Below are 11,407 nucleotides of genomic sequence, written 5' to 3'. Positions count from 1 at the left end.
TGCTTAGGGGTGTTTGACAGGTAGGACTCGGGCACCCGTTGCGGCCCATCGGTTTAGGTCGTGACATATAATTTTGATAAAGCTTATTGAATTATCTGTTAAACCGTTAATAAAATAAAATAGGACAAATCGAGACCCGAACCGATAACTCAATAATCAAATGACACAAAACCGTTACCGAATCATTAACTCAATAACCCGATATCGATAATCGAATAATCTTTTTTCGGTTCGGGCTATCGATTTTACCCAATATATTCCAGCCCTGGAGCTGAGCTAATTTAGTTCCAACCAAGGAAATTAAAGTTGCAATTGTCTTCATTCACTAACAGGTCGGGTTACGGGTAGGTGAGTTGTGAATCGGATAAATTAAATTGGGGGATGGGCCTTTTATCTAGGAGTTGTCACATGGCCCTCTGTGATAAAACAAGGGCAAATGTGATTTATAGTACAGCGATAAGGTCTGAAATGACTAAATAGTGAAATGGAGGATAAGTTTAAACTATTTTTGATAGTAGTGGGGTATATTTGACTTTTTTCTATTATATCAAGCCATCCTTTACTCCAAATGAAAAATATATAGAACTTGTCGAGGTGCTTGCACGTTGATTACAAAATTAAAAAGGCAAACTGGCCAAAATTGGTGTTAATGATATTAGTGGTAAACTAGTAATTATTTAATTTTATTTTTATCAACTTTAACTATTAGTAATTGGGTAAAGGATAAATTGTTAGATAAATTTATGTTGGACAAAATCATCATTTAAGTTTATCCCTAATATTAGGTGTTCTAAATCATCTAAATTTTGTACATTAAATCTTTTTTTTTAATTTGAAATATTATGTAAGAAATTTTAATATTTAGTACTTTAAAATCAGTTAAGATTTGTCGCATTTAGATTCTTTTCAAATTTGAACTTATTGTTTACATAAAATTGTAGAGTTTACATGGAAATTTAGATCATTAATGCGTGGTGTATAACTACAGCACCTTTTATAAGCTATATTTTCCGAAATCCAAGTTTAGCTAATATATAATTGAGGTTTATTTGGTTGAGTATTTAAATCATTAAATGTTGGTTCATAGGCAAAACACTCAAACTTTTGTCCAAACTAGAATATACTGATCTTTTGCTAAGTCTTTTTAATATTTATATAATGTTTAATCAATAAATCGAAACTAAAATATATGGCTCATACTCTCTTTTCCGGAATTCTTGTTGAGGATGCAAAGAAACCAGCATTCGTGTGTGGTTTTTATCTTTCATTCATATTGCCTTTCAAGGCTTATTTTTATTAAGCATAAATGGATGTGTATATATGTTTGAGTATGCATGCATGCATGCATGCATACATACATACTATATATATATATATATATATATATATATATGTATATTCTAGAAAAGTTAAGGATTTACCTCATTATGGAATGATGAAAAGGCGAATCTGTGTGCCTTTAATGAGATGATCCGAATCTTCTGCATTTATGATGGTGAGACCAATTCAATGCACAATTCGATAGTAATTTATTGGTTATGTAGAAATATTATTAAAAAGATTTTCTTTTAATACTGGCATGAAGACAAAAATCTTTTTATGAATTTTTTACTTACGGGGAGGGAGAAAACAATATATATGTATATATAGGCGTTCTTTACTGTATGTTAGAAGCAAGTCATCATTTAAATTTGAAGCAAGTTAGTGAGGCAAAACTTGTAACGAGGAAAAGCAGAGTTGCGAGTTCATTTCTATTGAACCTTTGAGTTTTATCCTTGGAGCAAATGATGGTGTCAATAAGAGCTGCATTTTAAGAGACGCTACGCTGCGTGGAGCGTTAGTGGATAAAAACACTAGGCCAGACGGCATAGAACCGCTGCAGAAGGATACTGAGTCTTCTTTTGTTGACCCGGACATGGTGATGGAGCCGATGAAAGTGGGGCTATGCAAAGCTTGTAAAAGGGGAGAGGCGAGGGTGATGTTATAGCCTTATCATGACCATATTTTGTCAAGGTTATGACATCATTTTCGCGTCTTCCCTTTTCACATGCTTTGCACCAGCCCATTTTCGCCCGCTCCACCATCCTGTCTATGTCAACAAAAAAAACTCAACATCCTTTTGTGGTGCTTCTGAGCCATATGGCCCGGTGCCTCCATCCACAAACGCACCGCGAAGCGTAGCATCTTAAAATGCAGCCCTCGTTGACGCCGTCAGATTCTCTAACGTTTTTAGGTTGGTCTATAACATATGGGCTTGGTTCATCAACCGTGCAACCATTTGTCCCACTTTGGCAAGAGACTCGTGAAAAAAAGGATTTTTTTGTATATATATGAAATTATAAACTCATTTACTCGGTTTTAACTAGGTTTTTTCATTTATAAAAGGTAACTATAGTTTTTAAAATGTATACAAATTCGATCAAAAACTACAATTATATACAACTTAAATATAATTTTATTATATTTTCTTTTTCGAGTTTCAATATAAAATTTTAACCAAAACTAACTCATCATCACCAAAATTTCTAAAATTGAACTATAAACTCCAAAGGATATTCTCAATTATTTGGAACAACACCCAATCCAAATAAATAATACTTTTGCAAAATACGATTTTCAAATTCAAGGCTTCAAAACTTTTTTATGGGCGTCAATAAAGTTTTAAATGGATTAACAGGTTTCAATTCAATCTGCTTGGGCGGTAGAACGACATTATTTTGAAGTTCATACAGAAGCTGAATAATGAAGACTGGTACTGGTTCGCGAGTTTGATAGAGATTCTAGTGGGGAAGAAAGCAGATTATCACTAATTTGTATATAATCGTTAATTTGTATATGAGACTATAATTAAGTGATAATTTCTTTACTAGGGATAAATAAATTTATAATACAGTATAGTTGGGAAAAAACAGTCAAAAATAGTGAGTGATCCATATACAATTACCCGGACTGCGCACAGAATTAATGAAACTATTGGAGGCTTCGAAACACAGAATTAAGTTCTAAACTCTAGATGACCTATCGGGTCATCACACCGGGTGCCGGTCACGTGAATTTGGATCGTGACATTTTCTTTGCTCTTGGTAAATTGGAATTTCGATTGCAGGAAAGAAAGAATGGTGATGGAACGGTGAGAAGCAGATCGCGGGAGGACAAGGAAGAGGTCAGACAAAGGCAAACATTTTGGCATCTGCTCGGTAAGTCTTATCTTTCTCATATTCTCTAGAACAATCAGGTAAATGAAATCTATTAGAGTATGAGTGCTATATAGTGATGTTGCGTCATAATAACAGCAGATTATTTCCAGAAAAGAACCATATGAGACAGTATGTGTAGTTCCAGCAATGTGACTACAAGCTACCCTTGAGTTTTAAAGTATCTATTGCTCATTTCCTTTCAATAGTTTTTAATTGGATGAAAATTGTTAAACCATGCGCAGCGGAAGCAAGCATACTAATCAGCCATCAAATACATGTAAACTAGACAACGCAATAAAAACGAGATTAGAAGCACTAACCTCTTGAAGTAGTTGCACAAACCTTCCAAGCAACAAGAATTTAGGGCTGCAGTCTTCTGCTATTTGCCTAGTAAAACCTTGGACGATTTTGCTATTGGGTGGGCAAGAACAATACAAATGAAAAGTAAGTTATTAGGTTGAACTAGTCTTCCTTTAATAGACCCGAAATTAAGCCACAATAGGGGCTCAAAAACGTGTAGGATTCTGCAAGTAGAATCCTACTCTAACTCAAAAGGATAATTTTTCTCCCAAGCTACTTTTTACCCAAGTCTGTCCAGGTTTTTACTAGGTATAGCAGGGACCACAGAAATAATAAGAGGCTACTAATTCGAAATTAACATGACTTAACATGACTTAATTCTTACTATAATTAATTACAATTGATTCCACTAAAAAACTGCAATTGAACTCCTCAATATGAATTTCGAAAATTCATTAACACTTATTTTAACTCCCCATGTTAAGATTTCAAATACCAGTTAATTAAATTAAATCACATTTAATTCAATTAACTAATTAAATCCTTTATAATTCCGCTTAAACTATATCATGTGATGGATACAAAATTCACCGGCCGGGTTTTCACATGAAAACCTATAAGCTTACATAGAGGGGTATCATCAAACCCAAAACCGAGCCATGGATTCTATCAACTAATTATTATTCACAAATGTTATTTGTTTGTCCAATCTATTAGGCATATACTAACTCTAAATAGAGTCGTACCTTTTGATAAACAAAACAATAAATAAATTACATTGATCATAATAATTATATCAAGATTAGGAGTACAAGCTCATTTAATGAATTAGAGAAAATGTTTTATATATTCAGTACAAAAACATCTTTTCTCTACTTGGTTCGTTCAATATACACTGAGTATACTAGCACAAAAAGTTGGAGTAAAACTACTCCCATAATCAAGATAAGTTATACGATAATCTTTCATCAAGATATTTTGTCAAACAATATCTTTGATTGTGAACATAGTTTATTAATTATGAGAACCAACAATTTAATCTTTTGTGCATGAGCTAAGACTCCATACACTAAATTGTCTACTACATAACTAAAAGGACACACATGTAACAAATGATCTATTTAAAATAGTACTTTATTGAATTGAATAAATTAAATAAAAAATTGTTCCATAAAAAATAAAATATAATACTATGTCTAAACCGCATGCTTAATAGTATATCCCAACTCATAACCATGCGTCTACTACTCTAACACCCATTCTTTCTACATGATTGTCAAAAATCTTTTGTGTCAAGCTCTTTGTAAACGGGTCTACCAAATTGTCATCTGACGCAATCTTCAACACTCTTGCATCACCTCTCTGAGTTATGTCCCGAATTAAGTGATATTTACGCTCAATATGCTTACTCCTTTTATGGCTTCTTGGTTCCTTCGAGTTTGCAACTGCACCACTGTTGTCACAATAAAGTACAATTGGTGCTTGAACCGAAGGAACCACATTAAGCTCTTTCAGAAAGTTTCCGAGCCAAACAGCCTCTTTAGCTGCCTTAGATGCAGCCACATATTCGGCTTCCATGGTGGAATCAACAATACATGATTACTTGATGCTCCTCCAACTTATGGCTCCACCTCCTAAGGTAAAAACATATCCTGAGGTAGATTTTCTAGAGTCTCTATCTGACTGAAAATCTGAATTAGTATAGCCAATGGGTGCAAGATCACCTGAGTGATACACCAACATATAATCCCTAGTCCTCTTCAAGTACTTGATTATATGCTTAACAACAATCCAGTGTTCTTGACCAGGGTTAGACTGAAATCTACTAACCATGCCAACAACAAAGCAAATGACAGGTCTAGTACATAGCATATATAAGACTCCCTACAGCAGAAGCATAAGGGACCGCCTTCATATTTTCTATCTCATCAGTCGCTTTTGGGGATTGATCTTTTGACAGAGAGATTCCATGTCTAAAGAGGAGAAACCCTTTCTTGGAATCTTGCATGCTAAACCTGGTAAGAATAGTATCATTATAAAGTGCTTGGGACAAGCCTAATATCCTTTGCTTGCGATCTAGCATAAGCTTTATCCCAAGGATATGTGCTGCCTGTCCCAGGTCTTTCATATCGAAATGTGAGGACAACCATTCATTTACTGAATTCAACATGCTCACATTATTTCCTATGAGCAAAATATCATCTTCGTACAAAACCAAAAATGTAACTTTATCTCCATTCCATTTCTTATAAACACAAGACTCATTTTCACATTGATCAAAACCGAAGGTCTTAATCGATGCATCAAAACAAGTGTTCCATGTCCTAGAAGCTTGTTTCAATCCATAAATGGATTTCTTTATTTACACAACATGTGCTCATTGCCACTTTTTATGAAACCAACTGGTTGTGCCATATAGATGCACTCATCAAGACTTCCATTTAGAAAAGCGGTCTTGAGATCCATTTTCCAGATCTCATAATCGTAATGAGCAGCAATGGATAAGAGAATCCTAATGGATTTAGGCATGGCTACCGGCGAAAAAGTTTCCTCATAATCGATCCCTTTTTTTGAGTAAACCCTTTTGCAATAAGCCTAGCTTTAAAAGTTTGCACTTTTCCATTCACTCCTCTTTTTTTCTTATAGATCCATCTACAATCTATGGGTTTGACTCCAGTAGGTGGTTCTACAAGATCCCAGACTTGATTGGAGTACATGGACTCCATTTCAGATTTCATAGCATCAACCCATTTATCAGCATCTGTATCATGTAGTGCTTCGTCGTAATTAATAGGTTCTATATTAGGCTATTCAGGGATTCTATCATAAGATTCTCCCAAGAGCGCAAACCGGAGAGGTTTTCTAATAATTCTCCCACTACGAGTAGTCACTACAGGTAGAGGCTGATTTTGTTGTTGAATCACAATATCATTTCCTGGAACTAAAGCCTCAATGTTATCCTCCACACCTTGTAGTGCTTGGATATCATTAACTTCTTCCTAGAGTGCAGGTTGCATAACAATTTCAGGTTGCTCAACAATCTGAGGTTGCTCAACATTACTCCCACTACTTTGGGGTAGTGAGATGTCATGCAATTGATCTTGTGCAATCTGCTGCCTATTGACATTTCTCCCACTACGATAATGCAGTGGTATGTCAATACTGGCTTCCGGGATACGTTCTAGAGATGAGTTTTTAGTTACTCCATTGTTTAATTCCTGTAAAACTAGTTTACTTCTAGGAATATGGTTCGTTAGATAGTCCTCTTCAAAAAATCTGGCATTTGTCGCAACAATTACCTTCTTTTCTTTGGGACAATAAAACAAACTGCCTTTTGTTCCTTTTGGATATCCAATAAAAATGCATACTTCTATCCTTGATTCCAATTTATCCGCTTTCTCTTTCAACACATGTGTTGGACAACCCCAAACCCGAATATGCCGTAAATTTGGCTTGCGCCCATTCCACCATTCTACTGGAGTTGAAGGTACTGACTTTGAAGGAACCAAATTTAGAATGTAGTTTGTTGTTTCTAAAGAATATCCCCAAAAGGAATAAGGCAAATCGGAATAACTTAACATTGATCTAACCATTTCCATAAAGGTCCTATTTCGTCCTATTTCTTCTTTCTACCACACCATTTTGTTGTGGTGTTCCTGGGGAAGATAATTGAGATGTAATTCCATTATCTGATAAGTATTTTATGAATTCCGCAGAAAGGTATTCACCACCACGATCAGATCACAATGTTTTGATATATTTATCATGTCGTTTCTCCGTTTCCGTCTTAAATTCTTTGAATTTCTCAAAGCATTCAGACTTACGTCGCAACAGATAAATATATCCATATTTTGAGTAATCATATGTGAAATTCACAAAATACTCAAAACTACCTCTTGTTTGTATATTCATAGGACCATACAAATCAGAGTGAATTAATTCTAGCTTATCACCGGCTCTATTTCCTTTTGAGGGGAAATGTCTCTTAGTCATTTTGCCTTCTGAACAGGACTCGCATGTTGGTAGTGACTCCACTTTCATGAACTCAAAGGTCCATTAGAGACCAATCTCGAAATCCTATTTAGATTTATATGGCCTAGACATAAGTGCCACAAATAAGTTTGACTCAATTCAGAAATACGTTTTCTTTTATGTGGTAGATTAATGTTATTTAGTTCTTTTGGTTGTTGTAGCACATGAGGAGATATATAAAGAATAAAAAGGTCATGTACTCTAGCAGCAGTGTAGATAAAATGTTTATTAAACTTAATAACAGCAGAGTTGTTAGCAAAATAAACATTATAACCAGCATCCATTATTTTCGAAACCGAAACCAAATTCCTTCTAATAGAAGGTACATAGAGAACATCTTTTAAAACATAAACTGTATCACTACTAAACGAATCTCTAATATCTCCTAAAGCTAAAGCTGGTGCTGGCTCGCCATTGGCTTGAAAAATGCAAACTTCATTCTCACTTAGCCGTTGCGTTTCCTGAAACCCCTGTGCAAAGTAATTTAGATGTGATTAGTGGCTCCCGAATCTACACACCAAAACATGGTAGAAACAGCCGCTAAACAAGTTTCAACGACATTTAAATTTGAATTACCTTGCTTATTCAACTTTGCCAGATAGGCAGGGCATTGCTTCTTGTGATGCCCAGGTTGCTTGCAATGATAGCACTTGCCTTTGGGCTTTTTCACACCTGCCGCACCACCAGGTGCCAGAAACTTTTGAGCCTTCTTCTTTTTCTTATTGCCTTTCGACTTAGAAACCGAAGCTTTTTCAACATTGAGTGCCACAATTGGAGCTTGTTGTTTGATAATAGATTCTGCCGCTTGTAGCTCATTCAACAATTTCGCTAGTGACAAATCCATTTTGTTCATATTATAGTTCAATCGAAACTGTTGAAAACTGTCAGGCAAAGTCTGCAGGACCATCTCAACTTAAAACTCCTTATCAATCACAGCTCCAAGGATCTCCAGTTCATTCAGAAGACTCACCATCTTCAGAACATGGTCTCTGATCGATAATCCTTCAGCCATATTGGTGTTCAAAAGGGCTTTCATGGATGTCTGTTTAGCTGCACGATTTTGTTCATCGAACATCTCTTTGAGACTTTCGAGCATATCATAAGCAGACTCCATAGACTGATGCTGATGTTGCAAAACATTCACCATAAAGGAAAAAATGTAACATCGCGTCATCTCATCAGCCTTAACCCATTTGTCATAGGCCTTAACCTGATCATCAGTAGCATTTTCAAGTTTTTCTGGGCACTCCTCAATGATTACAAATTTGTAACCTTCAGCAGTTAGGACATTATCAAGGTTCCTTTTCCAGTCAACATAATTCGGTCCTTCTAACTTGTTTTGGTCCAAAATTGAAGTAAGTGGGTTGAATGAAGACATGATTAATCAGAGAGATATTCACATTAAATAGATCATTAGTTATGCATTTAGAATGATTAAATTCAAAATAACACATTACACATATAACCATGCTCATTGAACAGTTAGATTCGTTAGGGAAACTTAACTATTCATGCAAAATATATGAGTGATGTAAGATTAACCCCATAAATTTAAACAGGACCAACTCAGATGGAGAGTAAACTGTTAATTTAAGATAGTTAAATTTCACTTTTATAAACTCTAGTTTCATTCAATCAATATGTAACTCGGTTGGAGAGTTAATACAAGTAATGAAATAACTAGAGGCAAAACTACAGTAATCATCTATAATGAATTTATCCGATGTGGAAGAAGACCTATGTCAACATATAAATTCATTATATTACTGTAAAACATGATTGGAAATAATGGGAATTGAACCCTACCATCACAGATTTCTATTAATATTTTTTTATTAAAACAAATTCCAGAAAATAGAAAAAGGGCCAAAACTCCATCTAAACGACCCCGAATGCCCAAAAATGACGTACATCATTAGCAAATTTGATGAGTTTTTTAAGTTGGGCCGTTTCCGATGAACCTACCAAATTTGAGGTCAATCAGAGTTTGACAGAATTTCAGAATTCTAAAATTTCTAGAATTCTGTTTTTGGCGTTTTAAGGGGTTTTAATTATTTTGACTTGTTCAAATCACATAATATACTGATGTTTGTTAACACATGATTTCAGAACTCAAAATATTTTTTTATTTTATAATAAAAACGTGTTTAGACAGAATTGTAAAAATAATATATTTTTCACTAGTCAAAAATGGTACTGTCCATAATTCTGTATATTAATCCAAAATTACAGAACTAATACCATACAAAACAGTCAAGTTTTTATTAATATAACACTGTGATTATGGACAAAACGCAACTAAAACAGATTAATGGTATTAATTCACTGTTTATGCATATGTATATTAACGCATAATTACAGAATTAATATCATTCAAAAACACAATCACGTTTTTATCAAAAAATTGCTATTCAGCAAAAAACGTAATTTAAACAGACTGTTATTTAAATATAACACCACTGTTTATACATGTGTATATTAATTAATAATTTCAGAATTACAAAATTAAGATACTAATAAATACAATCACGTTTTTAACAAAGAATAATCATCACAAACATGTATCAATAAATAACACATTTTAATATTACTCTATGCATGTTGTATTACATTATCTAGTTATATGTAAGACGACGTCTGATACCAATTGTTAAACCATGCGCAGCGGAAGCAAGCATACTAACCAGACATCAAATACATGTAAACTAGACAACGCAATAATAATGAGATTAGAAGCACTAACCTCTTGAAGTAGTTGCACAAACCTTCCAAGTAGCAAGAATCCGGGGATGCAGTCTTCTGCTATTTGCCTAGTAAAACCTTGGATGATTTTGCTATTGGCTGGGCAAGAACAATACAACTGAAAGGTAAGTTATTAGGTGAAACTAGTCTTCCTTTAATAGACCCGAAATTAAGCCACAATAGGGGCTCAAAAACGTGTAGGATTCTGCAAGTAGAATCCTACTCTAACTCAAAAGGATAACTTTTCTCCCAAGCTACTTTTTACCCAAGTCTGTCTAGGTTTTTACTAGGTATAACATGGACCACAGAAATAATAAGATGCTACTAATTATAGTATTAATTCAAAATTAGCATGAATTAATTCTTACTATAATTAATTGCAGTTTATTCCACTAAAAAACTGCAATTGAACTCCTCAATATGAATTTCGAAAATTCATTAACACTTATTTAACTCCTCATGTTAAGATTTCAAATACCAGTTAATTAAATTAAATCACTGAAAATTTAATTCAATTAACTAATTAAATCCTTTATAATTCCGCTTAAACTATTTCATGTGACGGATACAAAATCCAGCGGCCGGGTTTTCACATAAAAACTTATAAGTTTACATAAAGGGGTATCATTAAACCCAAAATCGAGTCATGGATTCTATCAACTAATTATTATTCACAAATGTTATTCGTTATTGTCCAATCTATTAGGCATATACTAACTCTAAATAGAGTCGTACCTTTTGATAAATCAAAACAATAAACAAATTACATTGATCATAATAATTATATCAAGATTAGGAGTATAAGCTCATTTAATGAATTAGAGAATATATTTGATATATTCAGTACAAAAACATCTTTTCTCTACTTGGTCCGTTCAATATACACTGAGTATACTAGCACAAGAATTGGAGTAAAACTACTCCCATAATTAAGATAAATTATACGATAATCTTGTACTACAATCATCAAGATATTTTGTCCAACAATATCTTTGATTGTGAACATAGTTTATTAATTATGAGAACCAACAATTTAATCTTATGTGCATGAGCTAAGACTCCATACACTAAATTGTCTACTACATAACTAAAAGAACACACATGTAACAAAAATAGTACTTTATTGAATTGAATAA

General features: G+C 33.9%; 1 protein-coding gene across 1 annotated transcript; it reads right to left on the bottom strand.

The window, feature by feature from the left end:
* Positions 1-8,442: 8,442 nt before the first annotated feature.
* On the bottom strand, positions 8,443-8,907 carry LOC142175684 (uncharacterized). Its single transcript, XM_075242602.1, has one exon. The coding sequence runs from the start codon at positions 8,905-8,907 to the stop codon at positions 8,443-8,445; it is 465 nt and encodes a 154-aa protein (XP_075098703.1).
* Positions 8,908-11,407: the final 2,500 nt, after the last annotated feature.

This window comes from Nicotiana tabacum, chromosome 3 (assembly GCF_000715075.1).
Source record: "Nicotiana tabacum cultivar K326 chromosome 3, ASM71507v2, whole genome shotgun sequence".
Lineage (NCBI taxonomy): Eukaryota > Viridiplantae > Streptophyta > Magnoliopsida > Solanales > Solanaceae > Nicotiana > Nicotiana tabacum.
Note: the sequence above shows the minus strand (reverse complement) of the source record. Positions and strands in the feature narration are given on the sequence as shown.